This window comes from Sapajus apella, unplaced genomic scaffold (assembly GCF_009761245.1).
Source record: "Sapajus apella isolate SASKATOON/1434 unplaced genomic scaffold, GSC_monkey_1.0 scaffold168, whole genome shotgun sequence".
Lineage (NCBI taxonomy): Eukaryota > Metazoa > Chordata > Mammalia > Primates > Cebidae > Sapajus > Sapajus apella.
The window spans coordinates 919,528-939,775 of record NW_022437108.1 but is presented as its reverse complement, the minus strand read 5'-3'; the positions used below and the strand labels follow the sequence as shown (position 1 = coordinate 939,775).

The 20,248-nt window shown below is 39.1% G+C and overlaps 1 protein-coding gene across 3 annotated transcripts; it reads left to right on the top strand.

Moving 5' to 3' along the window:
- Positions 1–360: 360 nt before the first annotated feature.
- Positions 361–19,177, top strand: RCN2 (reticulocalbin 2). 3 transcript variants are annotated; one of them, XM_032267337.1, is made up of 7 exons: positions 361–722; positions 1,106–1,211; positions 4,647–4,843; positions 12,971–13,072; positions 16,511–16,607; positions 17,520–17,662; positions 18,165–19,177. In XM_032267337.1, the coding sequence occupies exons 1-7, from the start codon at positions 579–581 to the stop codon at positions 18,315–18,317; spliced, it is 942 nt and encodes a 313-aa protein (XP_032123228.1). In that variant the 5' UTR covers positions 361–578; the 3' UTR covers positions 18,318–19,177. The 3 variants fall into 3 exon arrangements, with proteins under 3 accessions (XP_032123228.1, XP_032123227.1, XP_032123229.1); XM_032267336.1 differs by having other exon boundaries at positions 12,959–13,072; XM_032267338.1 differs by lacking the exon at positions 12,971–13,072.
- Positions 19,178–20,248: the final 1,071 nt, after the last annotated feature.

Sequence of the window (20,248 nt, the reverse complement as noted above, 5' to 3'; positions counted from 1 at the left end):
AGGACTGGTCGATTCCTCAGGCAAAAATTTTTTTGATATGGTATTGTCACTGAAACCTCCAGCCTGTCTCATTGATGGACGGTAGGAGGGAAACATGGAGTGGACCTAGAGTTTCTGGCAAGAACGAGGCTGACTGGAAGACAGGGCAGGGGTGGGGTGGGTTCGGGGCGTGCTTTTCGAAGGGTGCCGGGGAAGCAGAAGGAGCGGGTCCTGGGGGTCTCCCCTGTGTGCGGCCCCCGCGTGGCCCCCGGAGCTCCCTGGGCCGCTGCTGACCCGGAGATCGCGGCGGCCCGCCCCCAGCGCCGCGCTGTCCAATCAGCGGCGCGGCCTGGTGCCCCGCCACTCCGCGCCGGCTATATAGGCCTCCCCCCGGCGCGCCTCCGCACCGCAGTTGAGGACCGGCCCCCGGCCTGTCCCAGGGCCTTGTGGTCGTTATCGCGGGTTCCGCCTTCCGTCCCCTGCGCCCTCAACGTACACCGCGCCGCCTCCCGGTAGCCGCCCGCGGAGCGTCGCAGCCGGCCCGGGCCCCCGCCCGCCTCCCTCCGAGCGTCCCTCGGTGTCCTCCGCGGGCCGGCGCGATGCGGCTGGGCCCGAGGCCCGCGGCGCTGGGGCTGCTGCTGCTGTGCGCCGCGGCGGCCGGCGCCGGCGAGGCGGAGGAGCTGCACTACCCGCAGGGCGAGCACCGCAGCGACTACGACCGGGAGGCGCTGCTGGGCGTCCAGGTGAGGCGGCCAGCCCGGGGCTGGGAGGGCCGGGCCTCGCACCGCCGCCGCCGAGGGCTTTGTCCCGGGACAAAGGGGGACGGCCGAGCCAGGCCGGGCCGGGGAGGCCTGACAATGGGGGCCGGGCGGCGCGGCGCTCGCTCTCTGGGGGTCCCGGGGCCTGGAAAGCCTGAGGAGATGGCGGGGCCCAAGAGATGGATCCCGTCTACCTTCAGGACGGGGGCAGAATCATGGAGGTGTGTAGGGGGTAGGGGCCTTGAAGTGCAGGTGCTGGTCACCCCGAAACCCCTTGGCAACGGGGTCTTCTAGTAGCTGTTTTTCTCCACCATTTTGCCCCGCTCGTAGTAATGCTTGGCCCTCCTGTGTGTCGCTTCCCCCCAAAGGAAGATGTGGATGAATATGTTAAACTCGGCCACGAAGAGCAGCAAAAAAGACTGCAGGCGATCATAAAGAAAATCGACTTGGACTCAGATGGCTTTCTCACTGAAAGTAAGGACTGTCCCACACAACTAACAATGGAGACAAACACAGACATGTTAAGTAAGGGGTGTCTGCTGAATGTAGATTGCTAGTGTCCCAAGTTGGAAGTCCTGTGAGAAGGAAAAAAGACATGGAGAATAGGTTTCATACCTTCAGACATTAGACGCTGAGAACCAAGTGAAACTCAGTGCTTTCTCCGGTTGTCTATAACCATCACTGACCCTGTACTCTACAGGCAAGTGGAGACACCCTCTCTCACGTGACTTTTGTTAGTGTCAACAATACGATTTATTTTAGAGAAATATGCCCCAAAACTAAAGTAGTAAATGATTTATCGCTCTTTTGATATATGCTTTATTTAAATTTTAGGAATTTGCTTCTTTTTGTAAACAAACATAAAAAGACCTGTTGTGTGTGAATTACGTTTATTACATTATTATACCAAAATGTTAGAGCTGTTAGGGGCCTTAGGATCATCTTGTCTACATCTCTTTAGAGATGAAGAAATGAAGTTCGTCGGGATAAGTGCCTTTTACAAATAAGTGGCAAAGCCAGGACTAGAATCCAGGTATCCCGCTTTTAATTCAGGTATTAATAGCCTTCATTTTAAAAAAGAAATCTGAGTGCTCTCAGGTAAATTGTCTAGTCAGAAATGAAATGCAGACTATTAAAAGAATGTTCTAAATAAATTGCTGTGCAACTGTCTCTCCCCATTGTTCAGTTCAAGTGAGGTACCCTGTCAGCATTCCAAGTGGGTCTTCAGAAAAATTCAGGTTATTACTGTGACTTTTAAGTTAGCTGTTTTTCTGTAACTCTCATTTAAATGCTGTTCACCATCAAGGAATGAAGTTGCTGGAGAAAATTATAAACTGGTAAATTTAAGATGTGCTGTCAATGACATATTCACATTGGAACCCTCTGGAAGATTCTTTTTCTTCTACTTAGGCAATAATAACAAAACCTTTGATCTCTGATTATCCAATCTGAGAATAAGTCAATCTTTGATTATGCTAGAGTAACCAAGGAACACAACATGTTGATTTGGAAGACTGTGTGGCACCTGTCTGTCAAGACCTAGATATGTTCAAATATTTAATAATAAGGTTTTAAGAAGTTTAAAGTTGGCCGGGCGTGGTGGCTCATGCCTGTAATCCAAGTACTTTGGAGGCCAAGGCGGGCAGATCACCTGAGGTCGGGAGTTCAAGACCAGCCTGACCAACATGGTGAAACCCCATCTTTATATATAAAATTAAAATAAGAAATTTAAAGTTGGAAAAATTTTAGTCCAAATCTTCATTAGACAGATGAGAAAAAAAAGCTTCAGATGGTAAACTACCCCATGATGGCAAAGTTGAAGTGTGAACCCATGTTTCTGATCCCTGTTCCATTCTGTTTTCTACTATGCCGTGACGATCTCTTTAAATAAACTAGAAGAAAGACTCATGGTGCTTACAAAAGCCTTCATTCTACTTGAGAACCCTTAAGAGAATTTTGGCAATTTGCACTCTGAGGGCCAGGTCCGGAATCAGATGTTAAGAGGTAGCAAAACTCAGTAGGAGCTTAGGCTTTGAAGCCAAACAGGTTTGAATCTGGACTCTGCTATTTATAAGTTGTGAAGGCTTGGACTTCTCTGAACGTCAGTTTCCTCAGTTATATTATAGTGATGATTATAATCACATTGTTTTGAAGATTAGAGGCAACATATATAGAGGGACCTGATAAATGGTATACTCATGCTGTCCTCATAAATATTCATGTTCTTTGCTCCCTTTGTTTCCTTTAATGTGGTATAGTAAATATTTCTATTAATAGGCTTTTTTTTTTAGATGGAGTCTCACTCTGTTGCCAGGCTGGAGTGCAGTGGTGCAATTTTGGCTCACTGCAACCTCCGCCTCTGGTTCAAGTGATTCTCCTGCCTCAGCCTCCCAAGTAGCTGGGACTACAGGCGCATGCCACCATGCCCAGTTCATTTTTGTGTTTTTAGTAGAGACGGGGTTTCACCATGTTTGCCAGGATGGTCTCCATCGCTTGACCTTGTGATCCACCCATCTTGGCCTCCCAAAGTGCTGGGATTACAGGCGTGAGCCATAGCACCTGGCTTTTCCTTTTTTTTGAGGCTGCGTCTTGCTCTTGTTGCCTGACTGGAATGCAGTGGTGTGATCTTTGCACAATGCAACCTCTGCTGCCCGGGTTCAAGCGATTCTCGTGACTCAGCCTCCCAAGTAGTGGGATTACAGGCACTCGCCACCACACTCGGGTAATTTTCGTATTTTTAGTAGAGGCAGGGTTTCACCATGTTGACCAGGCTGGTCTTGAACTCCTGACCTCAGGTGATCTGCCTGCCTCAGCCTCCTAAAGTGCTGGGGTTACAGGCGTGAGGCACTGCGTCCAGCCAAATAGATTTTTTTTTAAGTTGATTCAAAACTGGACATAGAAACTCTTTTCCTATACCTTCAGGTATCAGGTTAAGACAGCTGTTGCAGGAAGGGCATACATTGCTACCCATAACTTCATTAAAATTTCCTCCATGTGTTTTACAACATGTTTAAAGGTAATATACTGAAGCAGTATTTTCAGTCGCTTGAATACCTTTTCATAATTTAGGCCATATCTACTTAACCATCTGTTATTTTCTTAATGTAGTTTTAATTCAACTCACATAAAATTTATTTTAAAGGAAAGCTTTATATCACCTTCATAAATAAAAAAACTATTTTTTCTAATACATTTTAAAATAAATAATTATCCAAATATTTATGCTTCCTGAGAGATCTGTGGTAGTTAGCAAAGGTTTTTTGCAATTTTTTGGATGATATTTTTAAAAAGTAAGGTGCTGTTTTGGCCAGTTGATAATTCATTCAACAAATACTTACAGAGCCAGGAACTTTCCAGGCATTTGATATACATCAGTGAACAGAACATACCCAAACTTTCATGGAGCTTATATTCTATATAGATCACATGTTATAGCATAGAAGCTCCAGCTGGGCGCAGTGGCTCATGCCTGTAATCCCAGCACTTTGGGAGACTGAGGCAGGTGGATCACAAGGTCAGGAGTTTGAGACCAGCCTGGCCAATATGGTGAAACCTGTTTCTACCAAAAATACAAAAAATTACTCTGGCATGTTGGCGTGTGCTTGTAGTCATAGCTACTCAGGAGGCTGAAGCAGGAGAATCGCTTGAAGGCAGAGGTTGCAGTGAGCCAATATTGCACCACTGCACTGGGCAACAGAGCCAGACTCTGTCTCCAAAAAAATAAAAGCTCCATGAGCTCTTCCAAACAGCCTTTCCCACCTCCTACCCCTTTTCTATTAATACAACTAGGCGAATTCTCAGTATTTGCAAACATCAAAGATCTTGCCTTTTCAGAGAAGGTTTAGAAATCCTTACTCTTAAGTATCAGAATTAACGTCACATGCATTGTGCTCTGGGAAATTCTCACAGGTGAACTCAGTTCATGGATTCAGATGTCTTTTAAGCATTATGCTATGCAAGAAGCAAAACAACAGTTTGTTGAATATGATAAAAACAACGATGGTACTGTTACATGGGATGAATACAACATTCAGATGTATGATCGTGTGATTGACTTTGATGAGAACACGGCTCTGGATGATGCAGAAGAGGAGTCCTTTAGGCAGGTGAGTTCATGTGCACAAGCTGTTCCTTTTGATCGTATCAGTTCACTTTACCTTCCCACATGAATGAGCACAAGAGGGCCTGAGGTCGTAGGGTCGATTGTCTTGTTCTCTAGGAAATCACCTGTTCCACTTCAGCAGTCTTTTTGATGGTTTTCTTTCTGGCCAGATTTGGGGCTGTTAGTCTAGATTACCTACATGATCCTTGTATCTGTTTTTCTCAGCTGCATCATTTAATTGTCCTCATTTTCAGAGTTCCTTTTTAAATGTGTTTTGAATATGTATCTCAATATTTTAATATCGTTAAACAATCAGTTTTATCTTTATTAAGAAGACTATTATGGTCCATTCCCATTTTAAGCACATAGTTTATATACTCACTTAAAAAAAAATCTATGGGTTCCACATCTTTGGATTCAAACAACTGAGGATTGTAAGTATCCAAAAAAGTAAGCCTTCCAAAAAAAACTGTCTCTACTCAACATATACAGACTTATTTCTCTTGGTTATTCCTTAAACAATATAGTATAACAATGGTTTACTTCTCATTTAAGTTGTAATTTGTACTATAAGTAATCTAGAGGTTATTTAAAGCAGAAGTCCCCAGCCTTTTTGGCACCAGGAACCAGTTTCATGGAAGACAATTTTTCCATGAAAAATTGGAAAAGGACAGTGTGTGGCGGAAGGGTTGGGGAATGGTTTTAGGATGAAACTATTCCACCTCAGATCATCAGGCATTAGGTTCTAATAAGGAGCATGCAACCTAGATCCCCCACGTGTGCAGTTCACAATAGGGTTTGCGCTCCTATGAAAATCTAATGCCACCCCTGATCTGATAGGAGGCAGAGCAGGGGTTAGATGGTAATGCCACCGCTCACCTCCTGCTGTGTCGCTCGGTTCCTGACAGGCCATGGACCAGTACCCATCTGTGGCCCAGGGATTGGGGATCCCTGATATAAAGTATTCAGGAAGATGTATGTACACTATGTGCAAATACGGTACCATTTTATATCAGGGACTTGAGCATTCTCAGATTTGATTTCCTAGGAAGGTCTTGGAACCAATTTCCCATGAATGTGTGAGGGAGGACTGTGTAACAAATTGACTATTGTAATCATTTAAAAGTGTACGGTTGAGTAGTGTTAAGTCCGTTCATGGTGTTGCGCAACCAATTTCCCCAACTCTTTTCATCTTGCGGAGTTGAAACTCTACCCATTAAACAATAACTCCTCATTCCCTCCTCCCACTAGCTCCTGGCAACCACCACTGTACTTTCTGTCTCTGAATTTGGCTACTCTAGGTACCTCAGCTAAGTAGAATCATACAGTATTTGTCTTTTTGGAACTGGCTTATTTTATTTAACATAGTATCCTCAAATTTCTTCCATTTTATAGCATGCATCAGAATTTCCTTCCTTTTTAAGGCAAAGTAATATTCTGTTGTATGTACAGGTTAGGTATCCTTAATCCCAAAATCTAAAATCAAAATACTCCTAAATATGAAACTTTTGGAGCATTGACATGACATTCAAAAGAAATGCTCATTGAAGTATCTTGGATTTGGGATTTGTGAATCTCTGCAGGATCTTGCTTTCAATTCTTTTGGGTGTATACCCAGAAGTGAGATTGCTGGATCATATGGTAATTCTATTTTTAATTTTTTGAGAAACCACAGTACCATTTTCCATGGTGAGTACACCGTTTAAAAATAACTCTTTTTTTTTTTTTGCTTGAGGCAGGATCTCACTGTGTTGCCAAGGCTGAAGTGCAGTGGTGTGATCTCAGCTCACTGCAACCTCCGCCTCCTGGGCTCAAGCAATCCTCCCAACACAGCCTCCAAGTAGCTGAGATGTAAGGCTCAAGCCACCATGCCCATCTAATTTTTGTATTATTTGTGTAGATGGCATTTCACCATCTTGCCCATGCTAGTCTCAAACTCCTGAGGTCAAGCGATCTACCCACCTCAGCCTCCCAAAGTGCTAGGATTTCAGGTGTAAGCCACCGTACCTGGCCCCAAATTATTGATTTTTTGAAAATTTAGTATCACTGTGAGTTCTAATGTATCTCATAGTTTAATTTGTTGAAATACATCCTTCTTAATTAAGCAGAGCTGAAGAAGACTAATTTTACTTAGGAATTAGTAGGAACTTTTCAAGACTTCTAGGAAGTCTGTTAAACTGAAAGTATATCAACAAAAATAACTGTGAGCTTGAGAAATTGCTGTATCAAATACTTTTGTATTTCAAAGCTAATTTTAAAGAATTAAAATCCTTTTACAGGTATATGATATTTTATTATACATACTTATGGAGTACATGTGATATTTTCATATCACACAAACATATAAGGTATAATGATCAAATCAGAGTAATTAGAGTGTCTATCACCAAGAACTTTTTTTAAGATAGCTTTTAATGTGTAGAAAAAAATAAAAATAAACTCAAACATGCGGTTGCAAACCGTCCCAAAACATTAGTCAGGGGTACTTGGAAAATATTCGAGGCGCTTCTGTTTTTTAACCTGTTTTGGTATATACCTTTTAATTTTTTATTGTAGCCATAATTTATATTAAACAATATAGTATGACAATTATTTACTCATTTAAATTGTAATTTGCATTATAAGTAATCTAGAGTTAATTTAAAATATTTGGGAGGATGTGTGTAGGTTATATGCAAATACTGTACCACTTTATATCAGGGAGTTGAGCATCGTTGGGTTTTGGGATCCTAGGGAGATTCTGAAACCAATATTTCACAAATATGGAAGGATTGAGTATATAACAAGTTTGCTTATTGTCACCATTTTAAAGTATACCATTCAGTAGTGTTAAGTACATTCACAGTGTTGTGCAACTAATCCCTGGAACTCTTTTTCATCTTGCAAATCTAAAACTCTGTATGCATTAAACAATAACACCCCATTCCCTTGGTAAATGCTTTCTAAATGTGCTGTTTATTTAGAATCATATTGGCCCCTTGAACTCTGTAAGCCACCACTAATTCTAAGTTGGTTAATTCTCTGCTAATAACTATACCACCAATGTGGAGGTTTGGGGCCCCATCCTCAGAGCCAGTCTGCCTAGCTTCACGTTTAACTCAAGCACTTCACAGTTGTGTAACTTTGGGTAAGTTATTAAACTTTCATGTGCTTCAGTTTCCTCATCTCCGAAAATGGGGATAATAATTCCCATTCAGGCCAGGCGTGGTGGCTCACACCTGTAATCTCAGCACCTAAGCCATGGTAGGAGGATCACTTGAGCCCAGGAGTTCGAGAATAGCTGTGCAATGTGGCAAGACCCCGTCTCTATGGATACATTTTCCCCTTAAAAATTAAATCCTAACTAAAGCTGTATAGTTAACAAATGCCTAAACAAAATTTAAACATTAGATGGGCATGATGGTGTGTGCCTGTGGTCCCAGCTATTTGGGAGGCTGAGGCAGGAAGATTGCTCGAGCCCAGGCAGTCAAGGCTGCAGTGAGCCATATTTATGCCACTACACTGCAGCCTGGGCAACAGAGAGAGACCCCGTTTCTGAAAAAATAATAAAAAATATTCCCACTTTAGGATTATAATAGTGTGAAGAAATGATAATAAATGGTAGCGGTTGGAGGGGTAAGCAGTTCTGTTTTGATTTAAAACAATATTGCTGAAGAAAACATTTATATAAATTTATATTTAATCAACTTTTTAAAAATGTTTAGGTATTTGTTAACTATATCAGCTTTAGATTAGTTAAGATTTTAATTTTTAAGGGGAAAATGTATCTTTTGTTTTCCTTTTATTTGGGTCTTCATTCTATAGTGGACCAAAGAGAGTAAAAATTAGTCTTTTTACTACTTGTAAATACCAAAGGAAAAACAAGTGGTGATAATGAGGTTTGGGATCATCTGTCTTTTAAGTATCCTCATTTACTATAGGAATTAACTTATCTTAAACCAGCTTAACTTATCTAAAACTAAAGTGTGGTATGGTATGATTTCTCTTCCTAGGAACAACAGAAAAGTTAAATACAGTATTTAAAAATCTTGCTGGAATTAGATGCTAATTGTGCTTTCTATTTTTATTTTTTTGTTACTCAAAAGACTTAATTACTATCCCATTAAAAAATAAGTGTGTATTCCTGTATTCTTAGAAGGGGGTGATATAATAAATGGTGCTGAGAAGAAAATCTTCACTTTGAAGACATACATGACTCATTAATGTAACTTGTTTATGAACAGTTCTTTTAAAAGGTGTCTGGTTCTGTTTCTGTATTCCCCACCAGCTACTTAGAACATGTTGATTATAACACTCCACTTTTAAAGGGTGAATTAGATGAATTTTAACAGCTTAAAGGAATTGATCAATCCCTAAAATGAACACTTCAATGGAAGTCATTTTGGGGTTTGTTTGTTTGTTTTTTTTTTTTTTTGACAGCCTAGGAATATGTCTCTATCTTCATGAAGTTCTAATCGTATGTTTTTAGAATTTGCCATAACTAACTTCCTGTGTATATCTGTAGTCCCAGCTGCTCAGGAAGCTGAAGCAGGAGGATTGCTTGAGCCCAGGAATTTGAGGCCAGTCTAGACAACATAGTGAAACCTCACCTTTTTTTAAAAAAAAAAATAACCTAAAAATTGATGTAGAGTGTAAAGATGAACCCAGAAACCATATGCATTATTCTTCAAAACAAAAAATAAAGGATGAAGAATGAATCAGTCTCAAAGTTATAGACTAAACACTATACCGTAAATAAAATAATCATAGAAAGTAATTGGGGCTGGGCGCAGTGGCTCATACCTGTAATCCCTGCACTTTAGGAGGCTGAGGCGGGCGGATCACCTGAGGTCAGGAGTTCAATACCAGCCTGGCTAACGTGGTGAAACCCTGTCTCTACTAAAATTACAAAAATTAGCCAGGCACGGTGGCACATGCCTATAATCCCAGCTACTGGGGAGGCTGAGGCAGGAGAATCGCTCAAACCCAGGAGGCAGAGGTTGCAGTGAGCTGAGGTCACACCATTGCACTTCAGCTTGGGCAACAAGAGTGAAACTGTGTCTCAAAAAAAAAAAAGAAAGAAAAGTAATTGGATATGTGAATAAAATAAATTTTTCTATATGAAAGTCTATTAAAAACAAAGGCCAACTTGATGTCTGAATTTTACCTTTTTTTTTTGAGATGGAGTCTCACTGTGTCACCCAGGCTGGAGTGCAGTAGCGTGATTTCGGCTCACTATAATCTTAGCCTCCCGGGTTCAAGCAATTCTCCTGCCTGAGCTTCCTGAGTAGCTGGGACTACAGGCATGTGCCACCACGCCTGGCTAATTTTTGTATTTTTTTTTTTTTAGTAGACACTGAGTTTGACCATGTTGGCCAGGCTGGGCTCAAACTCCTGAGCTCAAGTGATCCGCCTGCTCTGGCCTACAAAGTGCTGACATTACAGGTGTGAACCACCATGCCTGGTCTGAATTTTATCTTATATTTAATAGGTTTTCATATAGAGAATAAAGATAACCCTTTCAGGCTGTGAAATGCCTGAAGAAGCATTTCTTTATAATATAAAGAACAGTTGTAGTCAACACAGGATAATTAAAGTTTTGGGACCTATCTGGCAAAAGTTGAAGTGTTCTAACTTCTAAAGTCAGCTACCGAATGTGCATGTATAAGCAGTATTTATTTATGTAAGATATAACCTTGCATGTGAATTTTTAAGACCTAGATGCTTGTTCTAGAATCACACTTTATATATTTCCTCATGTAGAATCATTAGTCTACCAAAAGATGGCAGCTTTGTTCCTCACAAGTTTCTGTTGCCATCTAAAAATAAAAATGATTATGGTAGCTTTTTTATTACCGTACATAACACTTTTTACCCTCTACTAGAGTACAAGGTTTTTATATAGAAGAAAAAAGAGTGTTGAGGTTTTATGAAACTGACCATCTTTTGCGTGTGTGTGTGTTTTTGTTTTTTTTTTAGGAATTTATCACTGAAAAAAGTCTTTCTGTTTTTGGCTTCTTCGACTTAATATGCTCGAGCTATTCATATTTTGTGTTCTTCAAATGGCCATGAAATGTGAACCAGAAAAACCTACCCCCTCCTTTCCCCTCCCGCCTTTTTTTTTTTTTTTTTTTAAAGAAATCTCTACTTGTTGAAAGGGATCCTTTCTTTCCATAGGCAAATTTGGCCAAATTTAGCTCTTCTCCTGAAACATGGACCTTTTTGCTCCAAATTGAAGGGTTCTTTCATAAGAAATCTAAGCACTTGGTAGTTTGAATAGTGGCTTATTCAAAAAGAACTTGATTGACTCAACAAAGTACCTCAAATTCTTGTTTGTCCGCTTTTTCCATGTTAAACTTGAACATAAAATGCAAATTATTTGGTCTAGTTTTTTAACATTATGAAACATTAAGTTAAAAGGAGTTATTTGGAAACAGGTTGTTATTTTTTCTTTTCTGACATGATTGGGTGAATATAACTTGGCTTGTAGAGTCTAGATGTTAATGAAACAAATTCTTTGGGGGAAGAGGTGAGCCTCTCAGCTGTAAATCAGTAATTGTAAAAGAACTAGTGTTCAGGTAAATGACTGCCTCCTGACCTCTACTCTAGAAAACTGAAAGGAACATTTTTATTCAGTAGTGAAACAGTTAAAAGCTTCTAAAATATTTGAAATTGTGCTTTTGAAAAATGCACAGTTTAATACATATCGGTTTATAGGAAGGAAAGCTATTCCCAGAAATTCTCAAAACAGAAATTATGCAGGATTAGCAATATAGCATTATTGCCCTCCAAGGCTCTTGGTTACAGAATTACCATTGAAAATTTTATCAAAAGCAGCCTTGTCCCTGATAGGTGCTGAATCGTTTAGAAAAAGGAGGCAGAGGGGAAGATGGGAGAGAAAGTAGAAAAGGATCCGTATTTATTTAACCTCAAAATGGGATCCATTTAAACTTTTGATGTATTTATATCTGAATATACAGAATTAACACTATCAAAAGCCTACTAAGACTAGACTTCCAGGCTAAGAATAGTGACTCATGTCTGTAGTCCCAGCACTTTGGGAGGCTAAGGCAGATGGATCGCCTGAGCTCAGGAGTTTGAGACCAGCCTGGACAACATGGTGAAACCCCATCTCTATAAAAAAAATGCAAAAAATTAGCTGTGTGTGGTGGCACATGCCTGTGGTCCCTGCCACTTGGGAGGCTGGGGTGATAGGATCGCTTTAACCTGTGAGGTGGAGGTTTCAGTGAGCTGAGATCACATCACTGCACTCCAACCTGGATGATGGCGTAAGACCCCATCCCCCACCCCTGAGAAAAGAAAAGACTTCCACATATTAGGTACATATAGTAATATAAGATTCTCAACATAAGAGTACTTGTTTCCTGAAACATAATAATGTATTTTTGAAAAGTCACTTAGAGGACCAGAAACAATTTTTAAAACCCCTACCAAGATTTAATACATGGTATAAATTTATTGACTTTTGGGCATTCAAACAGTATTGAGATTAATTGTTAGAGTCGACTGTATAGTATTGTAGAAAGAATAGGGAGGATCCAGGTTCAGTAATTTTGGTTTTTGAGTCAGAGTCTTGCTATGGTACCAAGGCTGGCCTTGAACTTCTGGGCTCAAGCAGTCCTCCCAAGTTGCTGGAACTATAGGCATGCACCACTATGCCATGCTCAATATTTTTTAGCTGTATTTCTGACTTTTATCAAATCATTTAATCTGCTTTTCTATCAATAATAATAGTATATAACACTAAATACTTAAGCTTTATTAATTGTGTGGTAGGGATTCTTATCCCAATTGCTTATTAGAAATTTTTATCCCAGTTTTGCAGATGAGGAAACCAGAGAGGTTAAGCAGTTTGCACTGAGACCACAGCTAGTAAGTGGCACTGCTGGAATTCAGGTCTGAGTCTATATGATTCTAGAGCTTGTGAGTCTATCCTGCCTTTAATATATTTGCCTAGTTTACCTTCAAAGGACGATGTGACGAATAAATGAGATAATGGATGGGAGTGTTAAAATGTAAAATTTTTAAACTTTAAATTTTACATAGTTTATATTTTTCAAAGTATTTAAAATGATGTGGTATACTAATGAGACATTGAAAAAATTTTTAATTTTCAAAGCTTCACTTAGAGGACAAGAAGCGATTTGAAAAAGCTAACCAGGATTCAGGTCCCGGTTTGAGTCTTGAAGAATTTATTGCTTTTGAGCATCCTGAAGAAGTTGATTATATGACGGTAAGAACGAAAACTTTTAAAAGTAATTATTGAGTGACCAAAACTTAAAAAAATACATTTTAAAAATTTTTGTGGGTACATAGTAGGTGTATATGTTTATGGGATACATGAGATGTTTTGATACAGACATGCAATGTGAAATAATCACATCACAGACAATGAGGTATCCATCCCCTCAAACATTTATCCTTTGTGTTACTAACAATCCAGCTAACACTCTTTTAGTTACTTTTAAATGTATAATTAAGTTATTATAGTCACCCTGTTTTGCTATCAAATAATAGATCTTACTCATTCTTACTTTTTTTTTTTTTTTTTTTTTTAATCCATTGACTGTCCTCTGTTCCCCCAACACTTCCCAGGCTCTGGGAACCATCCTTCCACTCTCTGTCCATGAGTTCAATTGTTTTGATTTTTAGATCCCACAAATCAGTAAGAACATGTGATGATTGTCTTTCTGTGCCTGGCTTGTTTCACTTAACATGATCTCCAGTGCCATCCATGTTGTTGTGTAGGTCAACATGTTGTTGCAGGATCTCTTTGTTTTTTATGACTGAATAATACTCCATTGTGTATATGTACATTTTCTTTACCCATTCATCTGTTGATGGATACTTGGTTTGCTTCCAAACCTTGGCTTTTGTGGACAGTGCTGCAACACACATAGGAGTACAGATATCTCTTTGATATACTGATTTCCTTTATTTTGGGTATACACCCAGCTGTAGGATTGCTGGATTGTATGGTAGCTCGATTTTTAGTTTTTTGATGAACCTCCAAACTGTTCTCCATAGTGGTTGTACGAATTTACAATCCCAAGTGACCAGCACTTTAAAACCTGTTCATTAAGTTGTTAAAATGAATCATATTAAAAAAAATTTTTTTTTAATAAAAAGGCCAGGTGTGGTGGCTCATGCCTGCAATCCCAGCACTTTGGGAGGCCAAGACGGGTGGATCACAAGGTCAGGAGATCGAGACCATCCTGGCCAACATGGTGAAACCCTGTCTCTATAAAAATGAATTATAATAATAAAAAAGAAGAATCGTATAACTAGAATTTTAAGAGACACACAGATGTAAAATGATCCGAATTCTCCCCACTTAGGAGTAGTAAGGAGGCTTTCGGTGGTGGCAGAGTTGCTTATTGGGAGGAAGAACGTGAAGGACTGAGTTTTTACATCTCTGTGCTATATATGGGCAGCAGGCTTCCTCTGGCTATTTTCTCTCTCATAACTATGTTACCTTCAGTGCCTGCCTTATCCTTTTGTAGCTTTCAGACTTTTTTTTGGTTTTTCAATGTTAGTAACACTAGGACTTGTGTTTAATTTACATCCCTTATGAAAACTTTTGGTCTGGGAAAACATATGTTTGGATTCTTCTTCATAGGGTTGGTGGGAGTGCAGCCGCTAATGACTAGTAATGTTTTTTGCAACTTTAAGCATAATGAGTCCTCTCATCCCTTTAGTATTTAAAAGAAGTACCAGTTTTTCAGAACTTTTGTTGAATTGTAAGTTTAACTCAACAAACATTAATTGAGTCCCTATTATGACTTGTCCAAGCTTGAAAGCATAAACCATCACATTGGGGAATAGAGACTAATGTAACAAATAGCTTTTTTTAAAAAGAGACTAAACATTTATATTGAAGTCTATTGTATGACATCAGCCTCCAGCCATGTGGCTTGATTCCCTGGATATTTCAAGGAGGGAAGATACAGCTTTTTGTTTAATGTGTCGTGGTGGGCCCTGCTACCTTGAATAACAAGGCTGCAGATACATTTTTCTCCATAGCTCAGTGGTAAGACACTGCCATTAATACCACTTCTTTTGCCATTGTGAAGCTTTCAATTTCTCATTGGCACAGAACACATGACCCAGTTTAAGAACAGTGCTGGGTGTAATTTAAGTGCCAAAATTAAGTTGGGACAAGCTAATTGAGCCCAAGAGTGACAGGCAAAGGATGCTAGATCTTAATTCTCTGGAGAATAAGGAACAATTGAAGATGAAAGAGGGGAATTACCAATAAAAGCAATGAAATAATTTAGACATTATGTGATATGGTCCGGAGGGCTATCTGGCAATAGAATGAAATAGATTTGGGCAACATTTTGAAGAAAGCATACACAGGAATGTTGACTTACTAAATAAGTGTTAAGGGAAAGTAAGAGTCAGAGATGGGCCAGGCATGGTGGCTCAGACCTGTAATCCCAGCACTATGGAAGGCCATCGCTTGAGGCTAGGAGCTCAAGCCCAGCCTAAACAACATAGCAGACCTCATGTCTACAAAAAAAGTTTTTTTTTTTTAAGTTAGCCAGTTGTGGTGTCACGCACCTATGGTCCTTGCTACTTGGGAGACTGAGGCGAGAGGATCGCTTGAGTCCAGTTTGAGCCTATAGTGAGCTATTATTGTGTCACCGTTCTCTAGCCTAGGTGACAGAATGAGACCCTGTCTTTGAAGAAAAAAAAAAAAAAAAAAAAAGACAGGGCCGGGCATGGAGGCTCATGCCTACAATCCCAGCACTTTGGGAGGCTAAGACTGGCAGATCATCTGAGGTTAGGAGTTCGAGATGAGATAGTCTGGCCAACGTGGCGAACCCCATCTCTACTAAAAATGTGAAAACTAGCTGGGTGTGGTGGCATGTGCCTGTAGTCCCAGCTTCTTGGGAAGCTGAGGCAGGAGAATTGCTTGAACCAGAGAGGCGGAGGTTGCAGCAAGCCGAGATCGCACCATTGCACTCCAGCCTGGGCAACAGAGCAAGACTACATCTTAAAAAAAAAGAGATAGAAAGATATTGAGGAAAGTACTGAAACAGCTGGACATTGAACAGGTCATCTTTAGGGAAGAGGATTGGTTGATAAGAAGCTTTGGTAAGAGGGAGGAACAGATTTGGGGGCGGTTTAGGATAGATAGGGCTAGGTTTGGTGAAGGGGAAACAAGGAGGTTGAGGTTTAATGGGGGGCTGGCACATTTTAGATCTGGAGGCAGAACAGCACTTCTAAGGTAAGGGCTCTTTCAGCATTCATGGATTGGAGGGCAAATGGAGTTAAATACAAGGGTAGTACAAGATGTCGTTCTTGAGACGGAGAGCTATGCAGAGAATAGCATGAATTTAATGCTGAGGTGGTTTATGAGAGTGAAAGTGGAGTTCTTCACAATATCAGGAGCTTAAGGATGTTGAATTTAAAGCTACTTAATACTTCAGGTTTTATTCTTGCTTCTAAATTCCAGTGCTTAGAAGGATTGTCTTGAAAGTATGGATAACCAAAATGATTTTTCCTGTAAAGTACCTCACTAGCTGATTACACCGCTGGAGCTCCAAAAATTATTTATTTCTGAAGAAGCTCTGTAGTAGGATTGAATCAGATGGTGGTAGGATTGAACATTTTGTAACTTGTTTTTTTTTTTTTTTTTTTTTTTTTTTTAATGAACATGGAATAGGAATTTGTCATTCAAGAAGCGTTAGAAGAACATGACAAAAATGGTGATGGATTTGTTAGTTTGGAAGAATTTCTTGGTGATTACAGGCGGGATCCAAGTAAGTCACCTAGGAGAATGTGAAAGGAGAAAAGGAATGAAGAAAGACATTGAAAGACAGCCTTGCTCATTGAAAGCTGTCTTCAAAAGGAAGCTCTCGTTGACAGGAACTGTAACGAGGATCTGTGCCTGATCCTGCTTGTTTCATTAAGTTAACAGAAACACAAGTTCAACAAATGGATTTATAGCTTATCTGAGAACACCATCTTGCTTACTTTTACCTCCCTGTCTAGATTCAAACATTTTTCTTTCTTTTCAAACAAATCTAACGTTAATCCAAATGGAAAAGGAAGTAAAGTAGACATTTTTAAACAAAATCCTGTCCTGTTGCAGGTGGATCTTAAAAGAGATAAAAACATAGAACACTATAAATACTGGTGTAAACACTATTAGAAGCTTAGTAGAAGGTGAATAAATGTTTGAAATTAAGAGTTTGCTTTTATATTAGCAGCTGTTTTTTCAGAATTGTTGCTTAAAGGCACCAAACAATGCCATTTTTAAATTGATCACCAGTTTTACTTATTCCGATTGTCCCTTTAAAATTACACATGGCATTGCTTTGTGAGAACATGTAAGAAACTTTGTATAGTCACATGATATACATTTGACTATAAAACATTACCCAATTCACATTCGGGAAAACTAGATATCAGAACAAATAGCAGCAGTTAACAAAATTACTAGTTTGTGATAACATCCAATGATTTTAAAACTATGGGTTATTTAGACTTGTGTCATTTTTGAATATTATATTTGTATATCAGGACTTTTCAGTTAAGTAGCTCTGTTTTGTTGGGGTTCCTTTATGTAGTAAACTTTAAATTCACTTCCTTTATTCTAGGGATATACCAAACTTCTTATTGGATACATGTGATATTCTTGTGTGTGTGTATTTGTGTTTTTTTATATTAAGCTGCAAATGAAGATCCAGAATGGATACTTGTTGAGAAAGACAGATTCGTGAATGATTATGACAAAGATAACGATGGCAGGCTTGATCCCCAAGAGCTGTTATCTTGGGTAGTACCTAATAATCAGGGCATTGCACAAGAGGAGGTAAGTGTTACAGAGCAACTGTTCCTCTCCACCTTCTCCCCCTAAATTTCGTGCTGAGTTCAAAATCTTAAGCCAAAGAAAGAAGTAATGGAGTTACTTGGGATTGATGCATTGCTACGTTTTAAATTTATGAACTATTTTAGATTATCAGGCAGACAAGAAAGTTAAGATTATGTCATGTATTAATTTGATAGTACAGTGAATAGAATAATAGTTCGTATTTACCTACAGGGACTCAAAGTAGGTTATAATAATTTTGCCTTGCCTTGATATATCCTGGATTGGATTTGAGTGGAGAGAGGCAGAACCCAGCAAAAACGAAGACAAGAGATAATGGGAAAAGCAGCAGACAGACCTGGTTACAATGTGTAACATTTTAAGATACTTAAAAATAATGAGTACTTGTACACCTGCATGATTTTGATAAGTCAGATCACATTAAATTGTGAACATCTTGCTGAAAATACTTATTACGCTTGACACCTTTTTGTTTTGTTTAAAGGCTCTTCATCTGATTGATGAAATGGATTTGAATGGTGACAAAAAGCTCTCTGAAGAAGAGATTCTGGAAAACCAGGACTTGTTTCTTACCAGTGAAGCCACAGATTATGGCAGACAGCTCCATGATGACTATTTCTATCATGATGAGCTTTAATCTCCAAGTCCATCTCAGTAGAGTACTGGATCCTTTTATAATTTGTTACCAGCTTTACTTTTGTGATAAAATATGGATGTTGTTGTATTTTACACTCTTCAGTCTTACCACAGTCAGAATTACCTTAATGTAGATTATAATTTTGGTCTTTTAGGAAAAAAAAAAAAAACCTGATATTTATTTCAAAATCTATTGAAGAAACAAAACATTAATATTGTGCCATATGACAACAAAGTCTTTCCTAAATACTCCATCTGTTTAGTACTGTATTGTGGAATATTTGAGTTCTATTTCCATACTTGAAGAAATGGAGGATTTTAGAGATGCCTGAACAATATTATTTAAGTAGTATGTGATTGAACTGTCAATTTTTGTGTGTGTTCTAAGTAGATTTGATTTGAGAACTGACAGGACAATGTTTGTAGGTTTAGCATTTTGTTTAAAAACCTTTAAAGGAACCTTTAGAAGGACTTAGACCTCACATATTAAAGTTGAGAAGTTCTGCTTAATTTTGAAATGGTTTCTATAAAGGGTTTTATTGTATGAAATAGAACTTTATATTTTTGCATATGTATAGATAGTAATTATATTTAATGTATAACTATAGCATTATGGTGAGTGGAATTTGACATTGTCCAAACCTTTTTCATTTTTGAGTGATTAAAAATGAAATGTCCTATCTTTTTATATGTTTGTTTGCTTTTCTTTAATTTTTCAGATAACTCTTGAATTTAGCACAGGTTTTGTTGTATTGTATGTTATCTTGCCTCATCCATTCCTTTATTTGGGTAGTTCCCAAAACTGTCAAATTATTCTTGCTGCATTTTCTTATTTTTTTTTAATAAAAGAATCATAATATAGTTGAATGTGCACCTGACACATTTTAATTGGTCTTGTAGCAAATGTGGTTTTGCTCTTTGGGGCCAGAAATAATCTTGAGTTATGCAGGGTGGAACCAGTAGAGTTGGTCAGATAGCAATAGTAGAGCTCAATATCAATTTTACTGAAATTAAAATCATACTTGATAAGCATGATAATCAATTTTAACCTAATTCAGTAGGCCAACTTATTTACCTTTGGTGGAGGTGGGGTAGGGAAAAGTGAAGGAGGAGGAATTAATTTTTTTCTAGTTCTGACCCACAGAGATAGTTTTTCATTCTTTAAATCACTTTTATTTGTGGATGAAGAAGTCAGCTATGCATTCTCTTAATCACTTTCCAGGCTAAAGTTGTCTCTCATGTAGCACACATCTCATTCTGGGGGCTCAACAAGTACTTGTGACGATTTGAGAAGACATTCTTTTCTGATAGAGCTGACTGCACCTATATGCCTCTCTACTGCCGAATCTTTGCTGATGTGAGGTGTGCTTGCAAATTGTAAGCTTTCACACCTTAATGAGTGGTTGCTTATGCAGGTGTCTAAAGTACCTTTCATTTTAACCTACAATACCTGTCTGGCTATAGCAGTTGAAAAATTACAGATTTACCACTATCACTCCTTTGTCATTTGTCAGCCTCACTGAAGCTGGCATATTTGAAATCACCGGTTTGACTAGTATGTTAACTATTTGTTTTTCTCTCTGGCTTCTCCAAAATCTGTGTCAGAATAGTTAGATCATCCGTTGTGGATTCTGTTTCAATCCTTTGCAGAAATGCAATATCTACACTACTTCCCTTCCTAGCATACAGAAAACTACACTTCCCAGCCCTCTTGTAGGTAGGCGATGGCCAGTTCTGACCAGTTAAACATGGGTGGTGGCAGTGTGTGTCACTGTCAGACTATCTCATGACAAACCCCTTTCCTCTGTCACAGCACTGTGCAGGAGGCCTCAGCTGAAATGGTGGAGCCACAAGATCAAAGTGGCTTTGATCTTGAGTCTGTGGAGGTCAGCTGGATCCATAGTGGGCTTTGTATGACCAAAAAATAAGCTT

What these genes read in the sequence shown, in the direction of transcription:
- RCN2 (XM_032267336.1), top strand. Translation starts at nt 579, where the DNA reads ATGCGGCTGGGCCCGAGGCCCGCGGCGCTGGGGCTGCTGCTGCTGTGC. An exon ending in AAGAAGTTGATTATATGACG is followed by an intron (nt 13,073 to 16,510) that starts GTAAGAACGAAA and finishes AACATGGAATAG; the next exon opens with GAATTTGTCATTCAAGAAGC. An exon ending in TGATTACAGGCGGGATCCAA is followed by an intron (nt 16,608 to 17,519) that starts GTAAGTCACCTA and finishes TTTTATATTAAG; the next exon opens with CTGCAAATGAAGATCCAGAA.